We start from the raw sequence: 24438 nt of genomic DNA, 5'->3' as shown, positions 1-24438 counted from the left end.
GACCGTGCAAGGAAGGACGGTCTGCGTGCTTTCTGCTTCTCCACTTTTCCAGCTTTCTGCTCTGACAGAACAAGAGCCTCCGCAAAGCTGTACTGCACAGGTAAGGTAAGGGCCACGAAACGGACGCAGCTGCAGCTTTCAACTGCGGTGGAGACAGCTCGGAACTGCCCTCCTTCAAAACCGGCCTTCTGAGCCACGGACGCCAGGTCTGCCTCTCTCAGAAGCGCCTGCCACGGTGGAGAAGGGAAGACAGCCACTGGGGGCCCAAACCTGTGAGGATCTGCAGGCGGATCTGGGTGAGCGTGGTCAGCGAGGTCTGGTAGAGGACGCAGATGTTGCAAACCTTCTGTACTTCCGCAGAGTCGACACGCCTGCCCCCGACGGGCCTGAGAATATTCCGAACCGACGCAGACTTCTGAAACGCACGCTTCAGCAGACCTGGCACAGAGAGAGGAAACCAAGCAGAGGCTCAGCCACCTGCCAGGCGCCACCCTGCAGAGGGCGGAACATTCCAGTAAGGCACAGGTTTACCGTGAGGGCCACACAGCGGGGCTGCTGCTTTGAGTCCAGAGGTTTCTTTGGGATAAATTAGAAAAAATATTAACAACAGAGTTTTAGGTGTAATCCAAAGTCCTCTCCAGAAAAATTCTTAGAACACAGCAGGCACAGTCAGAGATGGAATCTGAGACGCACTCTGCTGTCGGTGAGTATCTGCAGCAGGTTTCACAGAGGCAAAAAAACTGAGGACTGTTAGGGGAGGAACAGCGAGGGCAGGGGCCTCAGCTCTCTCAATTCTCCGTGCTTTGAAGAGGAAAGAAGGCGTGGCAAGTACTGGTATCTGGGGTTTTTGCTTGTTTATCTGAGATGCAGGGTGAGTGAGTGAGCGAGCGAGCGAGATCAAGACCTTCCATCTGTTGGTTCACTCCCCAAATGCCCACCCCAGTAGGCCTGGGCCAGGCCAAAGCCTGGCTCTCTGCTTTAGTTCAGCTCAGTCCTGGCTGTGGTGGAGACTGGGGGACTGACTCAGCAGCTGGGAGCTTGCTCCGTCTACCTGTGCCTGTGCCTTTCTTTCTCTGTCTCCAAAAAAAAAAAAAAACCAAAAAACTCATAAAAGCTCTACTTCCCCGAAGAAACAGGTCTTTTGCCTTCTTCCTGGTAATGGGAAGAAAGGGTCTGCAAACGCCTTTCCAGTTTGGCTGCCCCAGGGTGGGGGTTGTGGTGCAGGTTAAGCCACCCCTTGGGATGTCAGCATCCCACACCTGAGGGCCTGGGATCGAGCTCCACCTCTGCTTCTGATCCAGCTTCCTGTGACTGTGCCCGGGAGGCAGCGGAGGATGGCCCAAGGGTATCCTGCCACCCACACGGGAGACCCAGATGGAGCGCCCGGCTCCTGGCTTCAGACTGGTCCAGCCCTGGCTGTTGCGGGCTTTTGGGGAGTGAACTAATAGATTAAAGATTCTCTCTCGGCCGGCACTGCAGCTCACTAGGCTAATCCTCTGCCTGCGGCACCGGCACTCCAGGTTCTAGTCCTGGTCAGGGCACCGGATTCTGTCCCGGTTGCCCCTCTTCCAGTCCAGCTCTCTGCTCTGGACCAGGAGTGCAGTGGGGGATGGCCCAAGGGCTTGGGCCCTGCACCTGCATGAGAGATCAGGAGGAAGCACCTGGCTCCTGACTTCGGATCAGCACAGAGCGCCGGCCATGTCCCTCTTTCTGCTTGTCTAAAAAAAAAGATTCTCTGCTACTCCACCTTTCAAATAAATAAAAATTTGGAAAAGATGAAAAAAGAATTCACAGCAAAAGTGGAATTCAGTGAGCATCTGGGTGGCCCTCATGGACCATAGACCTGCTGACATTTCTCTATCCACACCACCTTGGCTTGGTTCACGTAGTTCTATCTCCCTGGTCCTTGTTTTCCAGTCCTGTGGCTCCCGTGTCACTGTTTCGCTAAATGTGAGCCTGAGGTTAGCAGCCTCAAACTCTCAGAGCACCCCACAAACAGCGGAGCACACATGTGGGGGAAGGAGGGGCCGCCCCCGGCCGGGCACTCACTCTTCACCGGAAGCACGTTTTGCGGCGCCGCCGCCGCCGCCGGCTGTGCGTGGGCCGGCTCCTGGTTCTCCAGCAGCTTCTTGCTCAGGATGTCGCTGAAGAAGATGCGGATGAGGGGCACCCCCCACAGGAACTGCAGCTGCTTGGTGATCAAGTGCATTGACTCGTTCAGGCTAGGAGAGAGGACGCGCACATGTCAGCTCCCCGACGCCCGGGCTCTTCATCTGCAGGCCCGCCCACACTGCCGGTGCTGCCATCAGTGTCACTGCCGTCCCCAGGCCTTACACGCACAGGCAAGTCAGAGACCTCCCCCAGCACCCAGGGGACCAAAGCTGGCTCACACCGGCCTAGCTGACCTCTTCCTCCCAGCTGGCCTGCAGCTGGGGCCCCTCTCTCCGTGCCACACCATCCCCCAGCGCAGCTCCCACTCCTGAAATCCAAGGCGCTCTCTGCCTGGACGAGGCCCTGTGCTGGGTGCACCACTGTGGTGGGAGCAGCCATTGCCCCCCCGAGAGGGGCCAGGCAGGTTCAATCCTGAGACAACCCTGGCAGATAACCTTGCATTTCAGAGGAGGAAGCCGAGACAGAGCGAGCTGCCATCCAAAGGCCTCCAGGGGAGCTGAGACTGGCTGCCCCCTGAGGTGCTATTCTACACGCCAGGCCGCCAGGCCCCCGCCCCCAGCACAGGCTGGGCTGTCACTCTGGGGTGGGCCATGCTCTGGCAATGAGGCCCAAGGATGCCATGTGGGTATACAGGACAAGGGGGCAGCTTCCTCTCCTTTCCTGGACCTCAGTTTTCTGCCTTAAGGGCACTGCCAGGGACCCCACACCGCAGGCCGGATCCGAATACGCACACAGCTGGCGTCACAGCTGCCTGGGCTTCCTCGCAGCCCAAGGCACACGTTTCCCATCTGACGCTGCCTTACTCGACCTCTGGTGTTTCTAACGCGACTGAGCTCTTAAAGAGCTGTTTCTCCGGGAAAGGTCCTAGGCTGATTTCTCGTCCCTTTCAATCGTTCACCTTGTTAACATCTCCAAACTATGGCAGTCTGGTCACTCAAGAAGACATTGAAAAATTATTGCTACAGTTCATAATTTATTCGTGAAAAGAACAAAATAACATGACCTCTGGGGCAGGCACTGCGCTGTGGGGGCTCAGCTGCCACTTGGGAGGCCCATATCCCGTTGCAGAGCCAGCTCCAGTCCTGCTTACTCCACTTCTGATCTAGCTTCCTGCTAACATGCCTGGGAGACGGCAGACGATGGTTCAAGTGCTTGGGTCCCTGTCACCCATGTGGGTAATCCACATGGAGTTCCGGGCTCCTGGGTTCGGTCTGGCCCAGCCCTGGCTGTTCTGGGCACACGGGGAGTAAACCAGGACAGAAGATCTCTCTCTCTCTCTGTCATTCTGCCTTTGAATAGTAAATATACAACAATAAAAACAAACCATGATCTCATCTGTATAAGGACTACTGATACTTCCAGCAAGTGAAGATACTCAGATTGTCTTTGGGTGGTAGGACTATGGGATGAGCCTCATTCTTTTTGGGTCTCACCTTTGTTACACAGTGACTATGTATTATCTTGGGAATAAGAAACACGACAGAAGCAGGCAGACAGAAGGAAGGAGGGCGACGGTGGGGAGACAGGCGGGGGAGCAGGAGACGTGGACTCGACTCGGGCCTCACCCGTAATCCACGGATTGGGAGAACCAGCCGAGGACAGGGTGCCAGTGCGTCAGGTTGGACTTCTTCTGGGCCACGTACTTCTGGCAGTAGCACAGCATCTGGGTGAGCAGACTCACAAAGCCGTCCGTCTCCTCCTCCAGCACGCGGGGGCTGCGGGAGCCCAGGTGCAGGAGGTTGCCTGCCAAGACGAAAGGCCGAGAGGGATGGCCAGCAGCACGTGCGCATGCGCCTCCCAGCCCCACTCTCTGCCTCGGGCTCGAGCAGGGGGCTGCTGTGCAGGGTCACGAAACAGGGGCTGAGGCTTAACAGCCAGGCTCTGTCACCAACTCGCTGCACGGCCTTCAACCCCGCTCAAGTCTGTCTCCTCACCTAGACAGAGAACCGCCACCCTCGTTCTCCCCAGGAAGTCACGGGAAGGCGCGCAGGGCGTGCGGGCAGGCATAGGCGTGCGAGCTTTAGTTCGGGTCACACTGGACTGTAATTCCTATTTAAAAACCACGGGTGTGCCCTTCCAAAAGCAAATTTCCCAGTTCAGTCAAGGCACTTCCCCACATGTAGCAATACAGATAATTTCCTAAGGCTCTTTCTAACAAATAAAAGCAACCAATTTTCATCTTAAAAAATAACCGAGGGTGAACAAAAGAAATGACGTTTTGAAGCACATCCCAGTATCCCGGGAAGCCGCCGTCACGCAGCGCTCACCGAGCTCTGCACTCCCCTGGTGTACAGAGCCGTCTGGACGCTCCCCACAAAACCTGGCCCCAGACCCCTCTTCTGTCTAAGGCAAGTTTCTTCTTATCAGGTAGGGAAGCCTGCCTGCCTCCACTGTTCACAAGTGCTTCTCTCCAGACCCTTCTTCCTGCATGGACAATGAAAACGCTGCCCTGGCGAGGCTGGCGCTACTGTTCTCGGAGCCCCAGGCAGCTCTCCGCCCCCTCCCTCGCGAGGGGAGACTTCTTCGGGCAGCGCGCCACGCTGCCGCTGCTTCCTTGGCTGCCAGGAGCCAAGGGCTGCGGCCCAGCGCTGTGCAGTCGTGGTCACTTCACTCGCAGGCCAGCTGCTGCACCTCCTGTGCAACTTCCAATTTTCTGCGTCCGTTTCACCTCTCTGAATATATTATTTTTTTCTGAACAGTGCTCCCAATTATTACTAAAAAAAAAAAAATCCCTAATGCTCGTTAGCAGACACTCGGGCTCTCTCCGACACCCGGAACAGTGTGGGTTTCCAGGCACGGACACTCACCCATCAGACAGAGGGTATGGCATCCCTCTAAACTCTCACAGACGTCACGGCATCGATCCTTGTCTCTTAGGAATAGGATGAATTTTCGAAGCATGTCATGAGATTCTAAAACAGTGAGACGCTGCAAGCAATGGCACACCGTTAGAGCAGAAATACACGAGACGAGTTTCCCACCACTGTGAACAGGGCTGCCGGCAGGCCACCCCTGGGATGCGGAGCCGAGAACACGGACACAGCGCGAGCTGCTGCTTGGGGCTAGGAAGCATGAGTGTGTCCACAGCGGCTACAGGTTTTGAAGACCAATCAGGGCCGGGGTGGCAGTCGGCAGAGGGAACGCTCGCCTTTCTCGTCTCTAAGAAGGAAAGCTGAAATGGGGCTGTTTTTGGGGGGCGCGGGGCCCGCCGAGCCCACTTACCTCCGGGGTCACCGTGCCGAGGTGGGTCACAAGGGCAGGCACGGACATGATGTGGATGAGGAAGGGCCGAATCAGATTGTCTGAAAACTGGGCAGCAATCACGGGGCTGGACACGAGACAGATTGACAGACAGATCAGCTGTTCAGATGCGTCTGTGTGTGCTCCTGGACTAAAGACCAACCCATCAGCGCCTGCCAGTCCCCTGAAACTATGCCTTGTGGGAATTCCAGAAAAAAACTTCTGGCTAAAAACGCAAATGTCCGAGGGCACTTCAAACAGTTCATGGAAACATGCAGTTATTTTAGTGCAAAAAATCTGAAATCAGTCCATAGATTTTTCATTACTTAATATGTATTTCCAGGAACTTTCAAAAGGCCCTTATATACATGGATTTCCATCTTTGGGGCACCACAATAAATCCTCTTTTCCAGGAACTGTTTTTTTCTCACTTTTTGATAGAGTCATATAAGAGGGGGAGGCATCATCAGCTGTTCATTTGCAGTCCTGGGACTGGGCAGGGCCCCGACCACCTGAGCCATCACTGCTGCCTCCCAGGGTCTGCATCAGCAGGGAGCTGGAGGCGGGAACTGGAGCCAGGCACTCTGACATGGCTGTCCTGACCAGCGTCTCAACCACGAAGCCAGATGTCCCCCTCCAACCCCATGAACTAGGGGAACGGCTGAGACTATGAGAGCACAGCCACACAGTGTAGTACCGTGCAGATGTGCAATAAGACACAAGAGAATGCTCATGCCATAGCTAAGCCTTTAGAAACAGCAGGATAAAAAGCTAGGCAAGGGAGAGAGGAAGGGGCCTGAGATGAGGAGGAAGGGGAAGCGGCTGTGGGAGTGTTGGCCAACCCACTCCTCCACCGAGTGGGGCCTACTCAGGTGCACTGGCCATGTGGTAACTCAACAGTAACTCAGACATCGGTGAAGTGGGTTAACCCACATATATACAGAATGATGCTAACATTTAAAAATATTTACATAAATACAACAGTACTGTAAAAAAGCTCATGGAAAATGCAATTATAAGATTCATTTATTTTTGGCAAAATTTTTTAAAATCCATGCATAATTTTTTCATGATGTGTTTTCCATGAACTTTTTGAAGTTCCTTCATATATAAAATATACAAGACTGACAGGAAGTGTTCATAATTTATCCCTGGATTGCAGAACCATGATAAATCTTTCTTATATTTGACTGCCTTGCCCAGATTTTCTATAATAAGCATGTGTTATTTCCATAATCTGAAAAAGACAAATATAAATATCATTTTAATGAGGTGCTGGCGTGGTGCATAGGGTTCAGCCACCACTTGTGACGACAGCATCCCACGTGGCAGCATCAGTTCAAGACCTGGCAGCTCTGCTTCTGATCCAGCGCCCTGCTAACCACCTGGAAGAGCAGCCGAAGACGGCCCAGACACTAGGGCCCCTTCCACCCACGTGGGAGGCCCAGATGGGAGTTCCTGGCTCCTGCCTATGGCCCTGCTGGGCCCAGCCCCCTCCTGTTACAGCCACTTGGGGAGTGAACAGTGGATGGAAAATCTTTTTCTCTGTCTCTCCTTTGTTAAATAAATCTCGAAAAAAAAAAAAAAAAAAAGATAGAGTTCTATCTCATACCATACACAAAAATGGATTCAAAACGGATCACAGGGCCGGCGCCGTGGCTCAATAGGCTAATCCTCCACCTAGTGGAGAGTCTGCCTCCCTAATTCTGACTATCAAATAAAATAAATCTTAAGAAAAAAAAAAGCAGCAGCTGGAGCAGTCACAGCTGTGTCAGTTTCCCCTGTAGACGTCCCCACCACTGGGAACAACACAAGGGAAAGGAATAGGAGCCGTGCTGGGGGCCTGCGCGCCCTCCGGCTGTCCCGTCTCACTCACCGCAGTGCCAGGGAAAAGGCCGCCGTCAAAGTGCCTTTCGACAGGCAAGGCCGTGGTCTCGCCAGGCCTCGCGTCAACAACACCTGAAAAGAACGAGCGACCCGGTCAGGGGAGACATCGACTTTATATTTGACCATACGTGAAAAAAGCAGCAAGAAAGTAAAAGGTGGTGCTTCAATTAAAAGAAGAAGGGCTGAAACATTTTTAAAGAGGACAGGGGAAGGAAAGCGTTGGCTACGGAGGTTCCTTCCACCGCTCTCTCCCTACTTCAAATACAATGTTGAAATTTTAAAAATAACAAAAACAGTTAAAATGTAGAACACCGGACATGAAATTTCAAGTGAGCAGCTTCTTCCAGAGACAGCTGAGTTATGCTGTTGGTAGAAGGTTCCCTGCTGAGCCCCACAGTTCACCACGTCACCTTCTGTCTTCAAGCACCTCACGGGGCGTGGTGACGAGGTCAGGAAACAGCCCATCACGGTGCCAGGCAGGCAGAAGGAATGGATAAACCAACTTCCTTCTCCCAAGCAATAATTCTAACCAGCCAGCACGCTTGTGAGGTACAGACTGACACAAGGCAGGTGGAGTGGACAGAGGCTGTTTGAGAACCCAGAGGTAGAAACCCAATTCCACCACCAACCGAGAAGGAAGCTGAGGGAACGAGTCCAAGGCCTCCTTCCTGAGGTTCAATTTCAAGAGACCGATGAGCGCTTGGGCCAAAAATGTGGAGGCATCTCAGTGCCACCGTCCTCCCCTGACCTGAACTGCAGGTGACCCAAGGCCGGGGGGGCAGGAGAGGACGCGGGACTGCGAGGAAGGTGCTGGCTGTGCTGACACCAAAGGCAAACCTCCAAGCGGTGGAGTGCAGGGAGGCCGTAGGAGGGACAGGGTCACAGACCTGCAGCACAGGGTAAAACCCGCGCTGGTTGAGGTGTCCCATTATATTCGCACACATGTGGTTCATGGCCGGCCGAAGGCTCTCACCTAAATAAAGGAAAAGGCTTCAGAAAAAAATCTCTTGCCATAACCTGATCTGTTTACTGAGACAGACAATGGTGCCCCAGGCCGAGGCCATAGGGCAATGAGATACTCTCAGGCTTAGGTTGGAGGCAGGGCACAGGGAAGCCCTGTCTAACTGGAATATTCCCTCCTGGAGGGCCTGGCTCAGCTGTCAGCTGTCGCAAGGGCGGATGGGCCTGCTGGTTCTCCCAGAAGCAACACCTCTGACCTCGGAGCCCCCGGGGCGCCTTTTCTAACCCCTCCTGGACCTGGCACTATTTTCCATGGTTGCCTCTTCCCCACACTGGGACAGGAGCCCCTGGGCAGCGGCCAGCCCTCAGTCATTTTTAGATCCCTCCCAGAGTCCAGAACAACGCCTCCTTGCTGACCTGGGGCCTCTGCACACGCGGTTCCCTCTGCTCTCGCAGCGCCCCCGCCCCTCCATCAGGGGCGCTCCGACTCTCCCTCCAGCTCTTAGCTCCGACATCACTTCCTCCGTACAGCCGCGCCCAGGAGAAAGGCTGCTCCCACTCCGCTGAACACCCTCGTTTCTCATCCTCTTCCTTCTAAGCACTCGCGACACCACGGCCACTTCACACACACACACACACACACACACACACACACACACACTAGTGGCTGCGATCCAGTGTCTGTCTCCCCACGAGACTCGAGTCTGGGAGGAAGGGAGCAGTGCAGCCCCAGGGGGGCAGCGGCCTCCTCTGGTCGCTCCTCCCGCACCTCCAGGGCCCAGCACTGCAGCTGGCACGCGGGTGATCTGGCGACTGGATGGATGAGTATGGGAAACACGAAAGGCTAAGGACGCTCCTTACGGGAGGCACTGTACACGGAAGGCACATTTTATGAGCCGAACAGAAGTACCACATCTGTGGGTTCTGCCTCCACAGACACAGCCCACGATGGCTTGGAAACATTTGTGGAATGAAACCCCTGCATCTGCCGCGAACACGTAGAGACAGCTGTTGCTGGTCACGAGTCCCTAACAGCACAGTAGGGCTGTGTCCACGCCTTTTCACTGATTGAGTCTAGGTCCCCGGACGGGATCTGAAGCGCACGGAGGTGTGCGGCTTAGATGCCAACACCATGCCATCTGATAGGAGGGAATCACATTCCTGGCTGTTAGTGGCTGCAGGTGGCCCGCAACCAGGCCCTGCAGACACTGGGAGCCCGCTGTGCTCACCAGGGCGTCTTCCACACGAACGACACAGCTTAAGGGACTGCTCTCATTCAGAGGTTAAGGTGCTATGGGAGCTCTAAAAACGACATCAGAGCCATGGCCTGAAACAGGAATTCAGGGGGGCACAGGATACAGCGCAACACGGAACGTATTCTGCAGAGCCTGTCCAGTGTCACGGGCAGGACCCCGGGCGCTTCACCTGTGTGGTCTTGGGGCCTCCCCGGAACTTGGGGAGGTGACAATGCTCCTGACAAGCAGAGGCCCCCGAGCTCCCTGCACACACGCCAGGGAAGGCTGAGCGGCCCCACAGACCTTTTCCCCGCAGGATTTTCCACGTCGCGGTGTCTGTGAAGGTGACGAGCATGGTGAGGTACAGGGTGATGAGCTTGGAGGCCTGCAGGATTTCAGGCTGGAAAGGACGAGAGAGCTCGAGTGAGACGCACGCCCTCCAGGTGCAGGCTGCACGGTGCCCATGGGGCTGCCTGGCGCAACCCTCGCTAAAGTGGTCAGACCACGGATTAGGGCTCATCGTCCCCCCACCCCCCGGATCAGGAGACAAATGACAAGAAGTGAATGGTGCTTGGCCATGGACGCAAACACTCCTGGGAACGGAGAACTGGGAGTTGTTGGGGAACGAGACGACCCAGCTGGCCCGCTGCGTGAGTGTGCGTCTCTGTGGACAACCGAGGAGAGCCACAGCTGGGCACGAAGGACTCTCGGGGCTCCGACTTCTGGCTTCACCGTCTGCCAGCGTGCGACCTTAGGCAAGTTTCTCAACCTCTCTGCACTTTCGGAGCAAGCATGGCTCAGTGGCGGGGTCCCTACCACCCATGGGGGAGACCTGGTTTGAGTTCCTGGGTCCTGCCTTCAGCCTGGCTTTTGCAGGCCTTTAGGGAGTGAATCAGCAGATGGGAGCTCTTTCTGTCTCTCTGCCTTTCAGATAAATAAAATGAGCAAATGGAAAATAAAAAAGCTAGCAGGGAGAGCTTGAATGTTTCCAACACAAAGGAATAATCAGTGTTTGAGATTATAGACATAGTCACCCTGATGCGATCATTCCACGTCATATACATGGAATGAAATGTCACACTGCATCCCATAAATATGGACAACTACTATGTACCAATTAAAACGACAAAATATCATAAAACGCACATACCCAAGAGTGTAGAGTGAGGGGAAGCGACTTATTCAAGACCATGGGGGAAATGAACAGCAGAATTAGGATAAAATTGTGGATCTTCCTGGCTCCAGTGGTAGTGTTCTTTTCTGCTAACATCTGTTCCTTCACATAAACTTATTTTTCTTAAGTAGAAGAGCCTCTTCTCAAAGAGAGATGTGTTATGGGAGGCAGACCCAGAGAGCAGAGAAAAAGGGACCTGTCCCAATAAGTGAGGGCAGGGCAGGGACTGCCCACCTGGCTGTGAGGCATTTCCTAAAACCCCAGGTGTGAGACTGCCGCTGCTTGCACTGCCTCCCCACACAAGCCAGGCAAGGACCGCTGCTGGCTCACTGCCTAGGCTGGGTGGTGGCCAAGAGCCATTCGTGAGCACCCTGAGATGGCTGAGATGGGCCACTGGTGGACTCGGGGGACACTGCACTTCGTCTCTCCACTGCTGAGTCCATGCCAAGCCTCTCCCTCCCACACGAAAAGCCAGAGTGGCTGCTGTATGTAACCACACCTGTCCATATTCCCTAACACGAGGGCCAGCATCAGCACCCCATCCTTCTCGATACTGTGATCTGTTTACAGGGCAGCCCAGGATCCCAATGAGCCTCAGGTGTCGGCCCAGACTTTTTTTTTGACAGGCAGAGTGGACAGTGAGAGAGAGAGAGAGAGAGACAGAAAGGTCTTCCTTTTTCCGTTGGTTCACCCCCAATGGCCACTGCGGCTGGTGCACCTCACTGATCCGAAGGCAGGAGCCAGGTGCTTCTCCTGGTCTCTCATGCGGATGCAGGGCCCAAGCACTTGGGCCATCCTCCACTGCACTCCCTGGCCACAGCAGAGAGCTGGACTGGAAGAGGGGCAACCGGGACAGAATCTGGCGCCCCAACTGGGACTAGAACCCGGGGTGCTGGCGCCGCAGGTGGAGGATTAGCCTAGTGAGCCGCGGTGCTGGCTGCCCAGACTTTTTAAGCTGCCGTGTAAAGGCTTTTTTTCCCTCTTTGGTCAAGACAAAGTCAGGGGCGGGGCAGTGGTTAAGATGCCACTTGGGATGCAGACTTCCCATATGGGAGTCCCGAGGATCTTCTTCTTCCCTTTTTTAAAAAAAGATTTATTTATTTATTTGAAAGGCAGAACTAGAGAGAGAGAGAGAGAAACAGACAGAGAGACAAAGTATGAGATCTTCCATTTGCTGGTTCACTCCCAAAATGGCCACAAAGGCAGGGCTGGGCTGATCAGACGCTGGGAGACAGGAGCTTCTTCTGGGTCTCCTATGTGGGTGCAGGGGCCCAAGGACTTGGGCCATCTTCCACTGCTTTCCCAGGCACATTTGCAGAGAGCTGGATCAGAAGCAGAGCAGCCAGGACTTGAACCAGCAGCCAATTGGGATACTGGTACCACAGGCCGCAGCTTGACTCACTACGCCACGGTGCCGGCCCTGTCCCTAGGTTCTAGTTCTGGCTCTGCTCCCAATTCCAGCTTCCTGCTAATGCACATCCTGCCCTGAGCTCATGTTGGGATTCCGTAAGTAACAAGTCCAATAATACAGACCATAAAGCAGTCACGACATGGAAAGCAAGGAAAAGGCAAGGACAGGCTCCCTGACATGGAGAGGGTGGCAACAGCAGACAAAGGGCTCCTGCGGACGGCGCAGCCGACCTCTCTCTCCCAGAACAGGAGCTCAAGCAATCGACCTACACCTGGGGGTCCCCACAGGTACAACCTCGGAGGGAGGGACGGGCACGCTGACAAGAAGGACGAAGGGCCCAGGTGAGGGCGACACATTCACGGGTTGTTTGGCTTTTTACCTTGAGCTGCTCAAGAAACTCACAGCAGTACCACAGAATGTCCTTGATCTGCTTAATCCACAGGAGGGTGAGATCCTTGGAAAGAGCCAGGGACACATACCACACCTGCAGGCAGGAGGAAGAAGGGGTTACGGGGTCACGTCGCAGCCCCTGACTGTCGGGGCCGGGTCTCTGAGAAGCGAGGTCCTGTGAAGGCAGGGGGGCTGCACGGATGAAAAGGCAGCACACAGGACTCATCGTGACACCAACGGTAGCCACATGGCCCAGCACAGGAACTGCCACCTGAGTCGGAGGCAAGAGCAGAGCGCAGCTTCCCAGACAGGTGCTGGGGGTCGGCAGCCCTCCACTACTGTTTCCGAGGGTGTGACCGAGTCTCGGGGGTGCTCTGCAGGGCCTCTCGGTGCCACGCAGGCTGCTGGCAAGAGCTGGGGGATGGGCTCCACGCCCACCTGCCTCACCGCAGGGCCTCTCGGTGCCACGCGGGCTGCTGGCAAGAGCTGGGGATGGGCTCCCCCGCCCGCCTGCCTCACCGCAGGGCCTCTTGGTGCCGCGCGGGCTGCCGGCAAGAGCTGGGGATGGGCTCCGCGCCCGCCTGCCTCACCGCAGGGCCTCTTGGTGCCGCGCAGGCTGCTGGCAAGAGCTGGGGGATGGGCCCCATGCCCGCCTCACCTTAGCTTCGCTCTCGGCCTCCATGCTGCTCAGGATGCTGCGACACAGCTTCTGGAATCTCTGCAGAGAGGCAGGACGGGGTCAGAGAGGGGCAGGCGTCTGGTGGGCTCCCGGCACGTCAGGCCGCGTGCCGGCTGATTCGCCTGAGTGATGGCATTCAATCCCTTCCTACAGGTGTGGAAACTGAGGCTCAGAGAGGCAAGAGGCAGCCTCTCAAAGTGGTGGTCCCATGGCTGGATGGGCGCTCAAGAGATGTTTCAGAAACCGGCATATTTCACACAGAAGTCCAGACAGCAGACGAGACTCGGATTCCTGCAGAATCCAAGCTACCTCCTAGACTGCGCTCCCAGACACCGGCCCTCACAGCCTCAGGGACAGCCATATCACCACAGCCAAGCAGAAACTGGGGGACGGGTTACACCCGGGCTCCATCAGTCCTGCATCCACCGTGAAAAGCCGCGTTGGGCAGGCTGCCCAACCACCGTGAGCTGCAGTGTCCTTCCCTGTCTGCGTGGCCGTGATGGGGAGGACACGGCCCTGCGTGCTGCTCCCGTGCCTGCTGGGCTGTGAGCTCTGGAGGGTCTTCCTGGGACACCAGTGCCTGGAAGCCTCCCAACGTGACGCTCAGCGATGACAAATGGCTCCCTGCTGCTGATGCAGAGGCACGCCTCCAGGGGTCCCCACTGCTGCTACAGACGCCTTGCAGCTTTCCTGCCATCACACTCGTCTTTCGCAAGCTGACTGTTCTCAGGCCAAAGATGCAAACCAGCACGTTTTCTTCGGTTTGCAGGACGTGAAACAATCCCAGCGAGCTACCAACTCGTACCCAGTAGAACACTGAATGGCAAGCCCCAGACCACAAGCATCCTTTTTAAAAATACTCAGAGCTCGGGTCTACCATCAGCCAGGGCTGAGTAGCAGCCGCCCTGCTGGGGAGACACAGGCCACAAGCCCCATCGCCCCCCTTTGCCATCTCACCACTGCTGCCAGTTATGGTTTGCCATGATTCATATCTCTCTTTTCTTTAAGATTTATTTATTTATTTGAAAGTCGGAATTACACAGAGAGAGGAGAGGCAGAGGCAGAGAGAGAGACAGAGAGAGAGAGGTCTTCCATCTTCTGGTTCACTCCCCAGTTGGCGGCAATGGCCTGAGCTGTGCCGATCTGAAGCCAGGAGCCAGGAGCTTCTTCTGGGTCTCCCATGTGGGTGCAGGGGCCCAATGGCTTGAGCCATCTTCTACTGCTTTCCCAGGCCATAGCAGAGAGCTGGATTGGAAGTGGAGCAGCCAGGACTTGATGCCGGCACTGAAGGCGGAGGCTTTACCCGCTACACCACAGTGCCAGCCCCATGATTCATATCTCATACCACGTTTCGTCTCACAGATGGCTTCTTCCACCTCGTCTGCCTTGCCCCTGAGTGCATCTGAGTCCAATTCACGCTCAGATTAGTCAGTGTACAAAGATTCCGACAAGAACAGGGACTCATTCCTATAAAACAGGGGCCGGCGCAGTAAGGCAGAGGGTCAAGCTACTGCTTGGGTTGCCGGCACTCTGTATCGGATCCCAGTTCAAGTTCCAGCTGCTTGGCTCCCTGCTAATACACCTGGGAAGGCAGCAGGTGATGCGTCAAGTAATTGGGCCCCTGCCACCCACGTGGGAGACATGAATACAGCTCCTGGCCCCTGGCTTCAGGCTGGCCCAGCCACAGCCGCTATAGCCATCTGGGGAGTGAAGCAGCAGATAGATAGATAGATAGATCTCTCTCTCTCTCTCCCGCTCTCTCCATCATTCTGCCTTTCAAACAAACAAGCAAGTAAATCTTAAAAAAAAAATTCTTTACAAAACAGCCCCCATGAACACCAGACGCAGGATGTGGGGGCGACTAGCTTATGGAGTTTCTCTAAGGACGCAGGAAGCTAATCTCTCTAAAATATGCACAAACAGACCTGGCACCTGGGAGGACTGGGCACGCCAGCCACGATCATCTTACCTCATCATCCTCTTTAATTCTGAATAAGAACAGCAGTTTCCTGGCAATCTTAAAAATACAAAGTGCACTTCTTCTACTGGACCCAGCGTCATCTGCTTTAAAAAACTCGTCGATCTCTTTCCTAGGCAGGGAAGGAAAAAGAAGACATTTTTCCCAGGAGCTCACAGTACTGGAAGCTTCGTAAGCACGTCAAGGAGAACGGAGAGGAAAGCAGGCTGAGGGGCTCCCGGCACCCACCTGATGTCTCGCTGCAGGCGACGCCGGCAGAGAAAGCTCCGCACGTGCGCCTGGATGGCCACGACTGCGCGTTCCCGCTCCTTCTGCACCAGCCGCTCTTCCCGCGCCTGGCGGGCCCGGTCGATGAACCACGCTCTGGAGGTCTGAGACACAGTGAACATGTCTGCAAGCTGCACGCCCTGCAACAACAGGGAGCAGCTGCTGCAGGCCACCGTGTGCCACACACACGCAGGCTTCCAGAGCAAAGCATGGGCGGCGACAGGAAGGTGCTCAGGACCTGCCAGCACCCTCCAGGGTGCTCACGGCTCTCCTGGCACAAGTCCCAACTTCCTGCAGGCTCGTTCTCTTCATGCAACTCCCCAAGAGCAGGGATGCTGATCCAGTGTTAAATAATTCCATCTGAGGGGGCGTTTGGCACAGAGGGTAAGATTCCAGTTGCACTTGAGTCTCCTATCAGAGTGCCTAGGTTTTGACACCTGCCTCCTGCCAATGCTGCGATGGCTCCAGGAGCTGGTTTCCTGCTACCCACATGGGAGACCCAGTTTGAATTCCTGGCTCCTAGCTTTGGCCAAACCCAGTCCTAGCCCTTGTGGGCATTTGGGGAGTAGACCTCTGGATAGGAGCTATCTCTGTCTGTCTGTTAATAAAAATTAAAAAAAAAAAAAAAACCCTACCACACTACAATCCAGTTCTAAAAAGTCAAAAAGGGTCTATTTTTTCTTAAGAGTTCAATGCCTGGCATGGTTTAAGGGCAGAATCTGTAGACGTTTGACAAAATGAACAAAGCCTAAGCTAACCCTACCCAGAAATTCTGCTCCAATTACAAGATGAAGGTTCCCAAATATGTGAGTTTCTGGAGCAGTCCACTTTTATTTTGCCAAGTAAAGACGTGAAGAGAAGATCAAACACTATGATTTACTGTCAACATTTTATTCATCCATTCATTCAAAAAGTACTTACTGGTGCCTACTTTGTGCCCAGCAAAATAAGGTCCCTTCAAAACAAGAGAGGTCATTTTAACGTTAGAAAAGCAAAAGTTGGAGCAGGTGTAGTGGCACAGCAGGTTAAGTCACCACTTAGGATGCCCAATTACATATCAAGTTCAAGTCAGGTCCAGCTTCCTGCTCATGTGCATGGGAAGCAGATGATGGTTTAAGCACTCCGGTCTGTCTCCATGTGGGAGCGTCGTTTGGAATTCCTGGCTCCTGGCTCTGGCCTGGCCCAGCCCTGGGCGTTGCAAGTATTTGGGGATCAGCGGACAGAAGATGTCTTTCTTTCTCTGTCTCTTCCTCTTCCTGTTACTCTACTTCTCTGTCTTTCAAATAAACACCCTCACTTCTTTACAGCAAACACCCTGTGCTTTTGGCACCCATCGCAGTTCATAAAAGTGGTTGTACTCAGCTTAATCACTTGTTCTGTTACCTTTACTGCCCCCATTCAAGCAGCAATGCAGCCTCCGCGGCAGGGCCTGTCTGCTGCCGGCCGCTCTTCTGGACAGCAGTTATAAACGACACCTTCCGTTTTTCTCTAAATCTCTAGTATCCGTCTTTTCCCACAAGGACGGCTCTGGATAGCAGCCCAGAATGCACAGTACTGCTCTGTGGAGCCTCTCACGCCAAGATGATGCCTTAGCTGCTTGATGCCTTTGTCATTCTGTCCAAAGTGCGCTGCCGGCTCAGCCGACAACACTGAACTGAAGCACACAGCCTCTGGAAACAATCTCTCTGCCAGGTTAATTCACGCCACACAGCACCCGGGAAGAAAACGCCACCCAGAATATAGAGTTCACATGACACTGGTGCTTAGAAGCAGTGGGCCTGTCAGCAGTAACAAAGGCTGGCTTTTCTGCGGATTGCTTTGACAGACGAAACTGCACATATTTATGGGGTACAGTGCGATGATCCCATACACGCATACGCTGTGTGAAGAACAACGCAGGGAAGGAGCATCTCCCCCGCCTAGCACACTAGTCAGTTTTTTATTTTATATTGAGAGGCACAGAGTGACCAAGCGAGCAAGCCGATTCATTCCCCAAATAGTCGCAATGGCCAGGGCTAGGCTGACACTGACGCCGGGAGCCAGGAATGCAATCCACGGCTCCTACAAGGATGGCGGGAATCTAACTACTTGAGCCACCATCACTGTCCCCCAGGGTCTGCGTTAAGGGGAGGCTGGGAGTAGCACCCAGGCACTCTACTGTGGGGTGTGGGCATCTTTAGACTGAGTGCCTGCCCCATTTACCACGGCTTTGTGATGAGAGCTGCTCTGGAATACACCTCCCCTAACATAGTGTCTCCAGGCCGTCCGTGGTGCCGCAGATGTCAGCACCTCATCCTTTTCTGTGGCAGAACAGGATGCCGTCACGTACCCGCTACCCCGGTCTACCCAAGCATCTGTTCCTCGCTGGACACTCAGGCCGATCCCAAGCCTTTGTGAGCGGAGCTGTAATGGAGACGGGTGTGCAGACAGCTCTGTGATCAACTGACTTCATTGCCCTTGGATTTATGCCTAGCAGAGGCTGCTGGGTCACGTGGCCAGCCAATTCCTAGGTTTTCTGAGGCACCGCCATGCCTCATGTCAACAGTTGTAGACACTTCATTGGTGATCCTTGAAACAGACTGTCTGAGCTGTGTGACCACAGGAAGGAGGACGAGGAGGTGGGAGAGAGAGGGGTGGTCCCCCCGGCCCTGCAGGGAGGTCTGAAGTGCTCACCTGAGGGTGAGGAGGTGAGAGAGGGGTGGTCTCCCCGGCCCTGCAGGGAGGTCTGGAGTGCTCACCTGGGGACCTGCTTGTGCTGCAGAGACGTCAGGTAATCATCAGTGATGCTGCTCAGGCCTCACGGCTGAGGACAGCTTCACACTCCAGAGAGCTTGCTCTGTTTTCTGGCAGAAGCAAGAGAGAGAAATCCAGACTCAGGGTTAGGTTTTATCAGTGTGGCATCAAACGTTCCTCCCTGGGTCAAGTCACTAATACGCAGTCTCCAGTTTTAAAGAAACAACTCTTGCGTCCTCTTCCGTTAATGTCTCCTATAGACGCGAACTCTGTCTCCCCAGTCCTCACAATTTAAAGGGAAGAGGTTAAAATGAACCCCAGGGGCCGGCATTGTGGCACAGCAGGTTCGTGCCCCGCCTGCTCCACTTCCCATCCAGCTCCCTGCTATGGCCAGGGAAAGCAGTGGAAAACGGCCCAAGTGCTCGGGCCCCTGCCACCGCATGAGAGACCCAGAAAAGGCTCCTGGCTCTGTTCTGGCCCAGTCCTGGCTGCTGTAGCTATTTGAGGGGTGAACCAGCAGATGGAACATCTCTGTCCCTCCCTCTCTCTGCAACTCTACCTTTCAAATAAGCACATAAATCTCTCTTTTTGTTAAGATTTATTTATTTATTTATTTGAAAGTCTGAGTTACACAGAGAGAGGAGAGGCAGAGAGAGAGAGAGAGAGAGAGAGAAGTCTTCCATCTGATGGTTCACTTCCAAATTGGCTGCAACGGCCAGAGCTGTGCCGATCTGAAGCCAGGAGCTTCTTCCGGGTCTCCCACACGGGTGCAGGGGCCCAAGGACTTGGGCCATCCTCTACTGCTTTCCCAGGCCATAGCAGAGAGCTGGATCGGAAGAGGAGCAGCCGGATTTTGAACCGGCACCCACATGGGATGCCAGCGCTTCAGGCTAGGGCGTTAACCTGCTGTGCCACAGCGCCGGCCCCCATAAATCTCTCTTAAAAAAACAAAACAAAACAAAACTGTTGAATGGAAGCTTTATATGTTCTGTAACAGGACAACAGAAGGTTAAAAAGCCATGGGAAATTAGCTTGATGTTTTTAAGGATCTGGAAAAATGTGCACTGGGAGGGAGAAAAGGGCTGCCTGCAGTCCCAGCTGCCTCGCGGGAAAGAGAAACACAGGTGCACAAAGCTGGGGTGAAATTCCCCAACATGCTAAGTCAGGGTGGTTGTTCTGGGGCAGTGAACTGTGGGAAGTTTTCCTGGCGAGGCAGCGTGGCACAGGGAAAGGAACATGGCTTCAAGTCTCATAGCGCTGGACCCAGTCCCCAGCTCTGCCACACACTGTGGACAGTCTCAGCATCTGCGCGCTGTCATTCGTTAAAGGAGACGAAGTTCACCCGGCGCCTGGCAAAGTGCAGACAGACCAGAGCCAGGAGTCTAAGCGCCACGTTCTTTCACTAGGCAAAGTTTAAAGACTCCTCAGCAGAAGCACCCATCTAAGGGTCTTCGGGTGGGAAGCAGTGCCGGCACCCTGACCTTGCTGGTTCGTCCGTTTTCCCCGTCTTCCAGGGTGTGAGGACCCCGGTCCTGCCGCCCCGGCCCTGTCGTGCAAGTTCTCCGAGAGCCACGGAAGAGCAGGGCACACCCGCCCGAGCACAGCTCTGTGCTCTCTCCACACCCTGGAGACGGGCAGCCCTCCGTGGCAGGGGAAACGGAGGAGGAGAGGAAGGAGACACTGCTCACAAGCAAACCGTGCAGGAAAAGAGCCCCTCCCTGAGATTATCGCCAGGCAGGCAAGGGTTATGCCACTTCTGTTTACAACGCAAGTCTCTCCCCCTTGCCATACACCTCCTCCACCTGCCAGCGCGCACCGCACTCACCAAGCAAACAAAGCACACAGGCGTTTTTAAAGCACTCTGCTAAATGCCGGGGACAATCAACCAAAAGGCCACGAGAGGCAGGAGCCGCCTGGCCCTTGGTTCCTTCCAGCCCCCAGCCAAGTGTGGGGAGCAACTCGGACTAGACTAAGTTACTGGAATTAAGACTTATTCTATGCATCTGCTCTCCCACAATATGGCGCTGGGAGAGGAGGAAACAGCTTCTACCCAGCTGCCTCCAGTTCAACCAATAAACAGCAGGACCTGCTCCTGATTGGAGGAGAGCAGCGTACTCGGCGTGTGGGTAGCAGAGTTGGGATTGGCGGAAGAGGGCTATAAAGGAGGAGAGAGACAACATGCACCAGGAACATCTAAGAGGAACATCTAGCTGAAGGAACACCTGTGCAGCCCCCAAGAGAGCCGGCCGGCGGTGTGCCGCTCCCCCGCGGAAGTGGGGAATGTGGCAGGGGGAACCGCCCTTCCACGGAGGTGGAAGGGTCGGTAGCCAACCCGGGAAGAACCAGCAGCAAACCCGGGAAGGGCCGAGCAGACAAAAGAACAGCACAGGGTCCTGTGTCGTTCCTCCACGAAGAGGGGGAGCAACATAATGGTGCCGTGACTCGGATAGGAAACCTAGGAGGGAAGAAGCGGGAAGAAACGGGAAGAAGTGGAAAAATACCGGAGAGAGAGACTAGCAAAGAGCCTAGGGAAAAGCCGGACGGAAAAGGTGCCGGTGAGAAGCTATTGAAAGCCTAGGCATAGACTCGGATACGGACTGTTGGAAAGAAGTTAGGATTTAAAGTGAAAGCAAGAAGAAACTTAGACTCAGATACGGACTGCAGGTTGAAAGCGAAAGTGAAACCTAGAAGAAACTTAGACTCGGATACGGACTGTGGGGAGAAGCCAGGAGAAATGAGAGGGGAATATTGTTGGAAGAAAACTTAGGGAAACATACCAGGTAGAGAAAAATGTTAGGGAAAATGAAGCCGCCGCGGGGCGAGGTGCCGAGAAGAAGCCGCGGGGATAAGAGAAACAGAAGTTTAGAAGTAAAATGAGAGAAATAGGAATGCTGGTAGATAGAAGTAAAATGGGAGAGATAGGAATGCCCGGAGATAGAGAAATAGAGAAAAATAAGGCCTCCCCTCAACATGGCAATGAGAGAGCTTGGATTCGGTCTGCCTGATTAGTAAGGCGACAAGCACCAGCAGGCAGCTCGACCAGAGTATGAGCTGCAGGTCACCGAAGACAGGCACGAATCAACACCAATAAGTCTCCCCACAATACGGCAACGAGAAGGCTTGGATTCGGTTTGCCTGATTGGTAGGGCTTGTAAGCACCTGCAGGCAGTTCTAGCAGAGCAGAGCATGCGCTGCAGGGCACCGAACACAGGCACGCATCAGCACCTAAAAACCTCCTCACAACATGGCGAAGAGAGGACCCGGATTCGGTTTGCCTGATTGGTAGGGCGTGTAAGCACCTGTGGGCAACTCTAGCAAGCAGAGCAGAGTGTGTGCCGCAGGGCACCGAAGACAGGCGTGTATCAACGCCAAAAATAAAAAGAAAGGGGGATCTGTGGGGAGCAACTGGGAGCAACTCGGACTAGACTAAGTTACTGGAATTAAGACTTATTCTATGCATCTGCTCTCCCACAATATGGCACTGGGAGAGGAGGAAACAGCTTCTACACAGCTGCCTCCAGTTCAACCAATAAACTGTAGGACCTGCTCCTGATTGGAGGAGAGCAGCGTACTCGGCGTGTGGGTAGCAGAGTTGGGATTGGTGGAAGAGGACTATAAAGGAGGAGAGAGACAACATGCACCAGGAACATCTAAAGGGAACATCTATCCGAATAACATCTGAGCAGCCCCCGAGAGAGCCGGCCGGCGGTGTGCCGCTCCCCCGCGGAAGTGGGGAAAGTGGCCAGGGGGAACTGCCCTTCCACGGAGGTGGAAGGGTCGGTAGCCAACCCGGGAAGAACCAGCAGCAAACCCGGGAAGGGCTGAGCAGACAAAAGAACAGCGCAGGGTCCTGTGTCGTTCCTCCACGAAGAGGGGGAGCGACACCTAGCTCTTGGTTCCTTCCAGCCCCTAGCCCACCTCTCATCTGGCCAGTTACCCTCTCCGGCTCTCAGTTTCCCCATCTGCACAGAGGATGCTGACAGCCCCTCCATCCTAATGCTGCCAAAACATTTCCCCTTCCTCTGTCTCAACGGAGTCGCTGTAGTGCCGTGACCAGGACTGAACAGGAACGTGTCACTAAGGGATGCCCCAAAGTGTATGGCATCAGAGTGGGCTTCACTGTATTGTTCTTCAGAAGCTCCCAACACAGTTTGGGAAGTGAGAATTACACAGGTTAAAACACAAAAACAAAAACAAGAGGGGGGCACTAGCCATGATCATCTGCAAAAGGAAAATGAGTGGCAGATTCTTTCTCGGGAGTAATAAGGACAGCAACCCTCTAAGCTCGTTCATCACTTCCCGGAATTCACATTAGCAAGCGGCAGTGCCAAGATTCTGACTCTAACACACGGGATTCAGTCTTCACTCCGGTCTCTCCCCGACGAGTCCTGCTCCAAACCAGTCTGTTCTGGATGAGGCCAACTTCACGCAGCTCTCCAAAAGCACCCGACAGTCCAGAGAGTACCATCCACAGGAGACGCGCCACACCAGCAGCCGAGTGGCTTTGGGAGGGCTCTCCCTCCAGGGCGGGGGACCAGGTCTAGGGACCACCACCTTCATTAGAGGTAGACCCTGCATCGGACACTGAACGGAGACCAGCTGGCCTTCTGGAACTATGGGTTTGCATCCACGGATTCACCCAACCTTGGATAGCAAGTACCATGATTGGTGTGCTGGCTAAGAGGCCCCTGAGATGCCCACATCCCATACTGGCCCGACTCTGGGTCCTGGCTCTACTTCCAGCTGCAGCTCCCTGCTGATCAGACCCTGCTCAAGTGGCCGATGCCCTGCCACCCACGTGGGAGACCTGGCTTCAGCCTGGCCCAGTCCCAGCCATTGCAGACATTTGGAGAGTGAACCAGTGGATGGGACCCCTCTGTTCTTCTGCCTTTCAAATAAATAAATAAATAAATACGAGCTTCAGGAAATATGAAAAGTCTGTATTGAACATGTTCACACTTTTTTGGGTCATTCTCTAAACAATACAATAGTTGTCCCTAAAGCATTTACAGGTGAGTATGTAAGTAATTCAGGCATGACTAAACCATTTGGGAGGATGTGCGTGGGTGATGTGTCAATACTGTGCCATTTTGTACCAGACTTTGGTATCTTGGGACTCGATCCCTGTGGGAGGCCGGCAGATGGCTGTCATTAGCCAACCTCCTGTCTGTCGACTTTAAATTTTTGTTGAGAATTTACAAAATTTCCAATTTTAAGACTTAGGCTATTCATAACAATATCGTTAGGACAACAAGCTACAGCCCGCGTAGGTGGGTGCTATTACGGACCCCAACTCCACTCGGGGAGGACTAAATGCAGAGTGCATGACACGACTTGCTCGGGGTCGCGGGGCGCCTGAATTTGGGCCCCCGACTTAACTCCGAAGCCACTGTTTACTGGTAAGTAAAAGGGACAGGAGTCGGGGGTCGCCTCCCTCCACAGACCGTCAGGGCAGAGAGAAGCTAAGGCGCAGGGCTGCCCGCGGCACTAAGCGTCAGTCAAACCTCGACCAAGGCTGTCTTCATTCAGAGCTCGGCGTCGGACACAGCACGGCAGTATAAGGTACCCCGGGGGCCGAACTAGTCGCTCCATTTCACAGAGGAGGAAACTGAGGCTCACGGAGGTGAGGGGACTCACCCAAGGTCACACGGCAACCGAACAGGATTCGAACTCCGGTGCGGGCGATTCCCGAAACCCGGTGTCTCTCCTCGGTATCAACAACCACAAGTCTTTTTCTCCCAGCATTAGTCCGCTTGTAAAGATCTGTCACCCCAAGTTTGTTGCGAGGTGGGAAGGGCCGTGGAGACTCCCCGGGCTCCCGGAGGCCAGCGCCTAGCACCTGCCCCTCCGAGCTGGCCCGGCCGGGACTCGGCCCCAAACCACCTTCCGCCAAGTCCCCAGCCCCACCACCCGGAGAACCGACGGCCTTGTTCCCACTCACTACCCGCAGGCCGTAGACCTTTATCCGCCGGAAGCCCCCGCGCTCGGGGCCGGGCCCGCAGCTGCCACTGCTTCAACCCAGTACCCCCGAGTTCCGCCAAACCCGGGGCAGCGGCCGAGGCCCGACCGCCATCTTGCCCCGGGTGTTCGCTCTCCCAGCTCCGCCTAGAAGCAGCTATCCAGTTCCGAGAAACAACAGTTCCGCAGCGCTACTCGACCCGGCAAGAGAGGCCTCCCGCACCTTGTCCTCCTAGCTGGAGGCTGAAAAAGCGAAGCATTCAGGGCCGGGATACAAGTCCGACCCGGCCGAGACGAAGCGGAACCCATTCCTGCCGTGGAAGTTGGAAGGAAAGCGGCTGACATCTAAGGCTC

At 54.6% G+C, this 24438-nt stretch overlaps 1 protein-coding gene across 4 annotated transcripts in view; it reads right to left on the bottom strand.

The window, feature by feature from the left end:
* UBE3B (ubiquitin protein ligase E3B) overlaps positions 1–24247 on the bottom strand; it is a 48075-nt gene extending 23828 nt beyond the window's left edge. The window contains exons 1-14 of one of the 4 annotated variants that reach the window (XM_051835867.2): positions 23764–24246; positions 18132–18236; positions 15355–15533; positions 15118–15238; positions 13128–13187; positions 12459–12563; positions 9798–9894; positions 8187–8272; positions 7289–7371; positions 5395–5500; positions 4980–5100; positions 3738–3915; positions 2050–2222; positions 271–438 (exon numbers count right to left, since the gene is read on the bottom strand). In XM_051835867.2, the coding sequence (XP_051691827.2) occupies positions 271–438; positions 2050–2222; positions 3738–3915; positions 4980–5100; positions 5395–5500; positions 7289–7371; positions 8187–8272; positions 9798–9894; positions 12459–12563; positions 13128–13187; positions 15118–15238; positions 15355–15515 (1459 nt within the window). In that variant the 5' untranslated portion in view covers positions 15516–15533; positions 18132–18236; positions 23764–24246. Of the gene's footprint in view, positions 1–270; positions 439–2049; positions 2223–3737; positions 3916–4979; positions 5101–5394; positions 5501–7288; positions 7372–8186; positions 8273–9797; positions 9895–12458; positions 12564–13127; positions 13188–15117; positions 15239–15354; positions 15534–18131; positions 18237–23763 lie in introns of all 4 variants that reach the window. The other 3 variants (XM_008251359.4, XM_051835868.2, XM_070066019.1) reach the window with 3 other exon arrangements.
* Positions 24248–24438: the final 191 nt, after the last annotated feature.

Source organism: Oryctolagus cuniculus, chromosome 21 (assembly GCF_964237555.1).
Source record: "Oryctolagus cuniculus chromosome 21, mOryCun1.1, whole genome shotgun sequence".
NCBI classification, from domain to species: domain Eukaryota; kingdom Metazoa; phylum Chordata; class Mammalia; order Lagomorpha; family Leporidae; genus Oryctolagus; species Oryctolagus cuniculus.
This window is presented reverse-complemented; position numbering and strand designations above follow the sequence as displayed.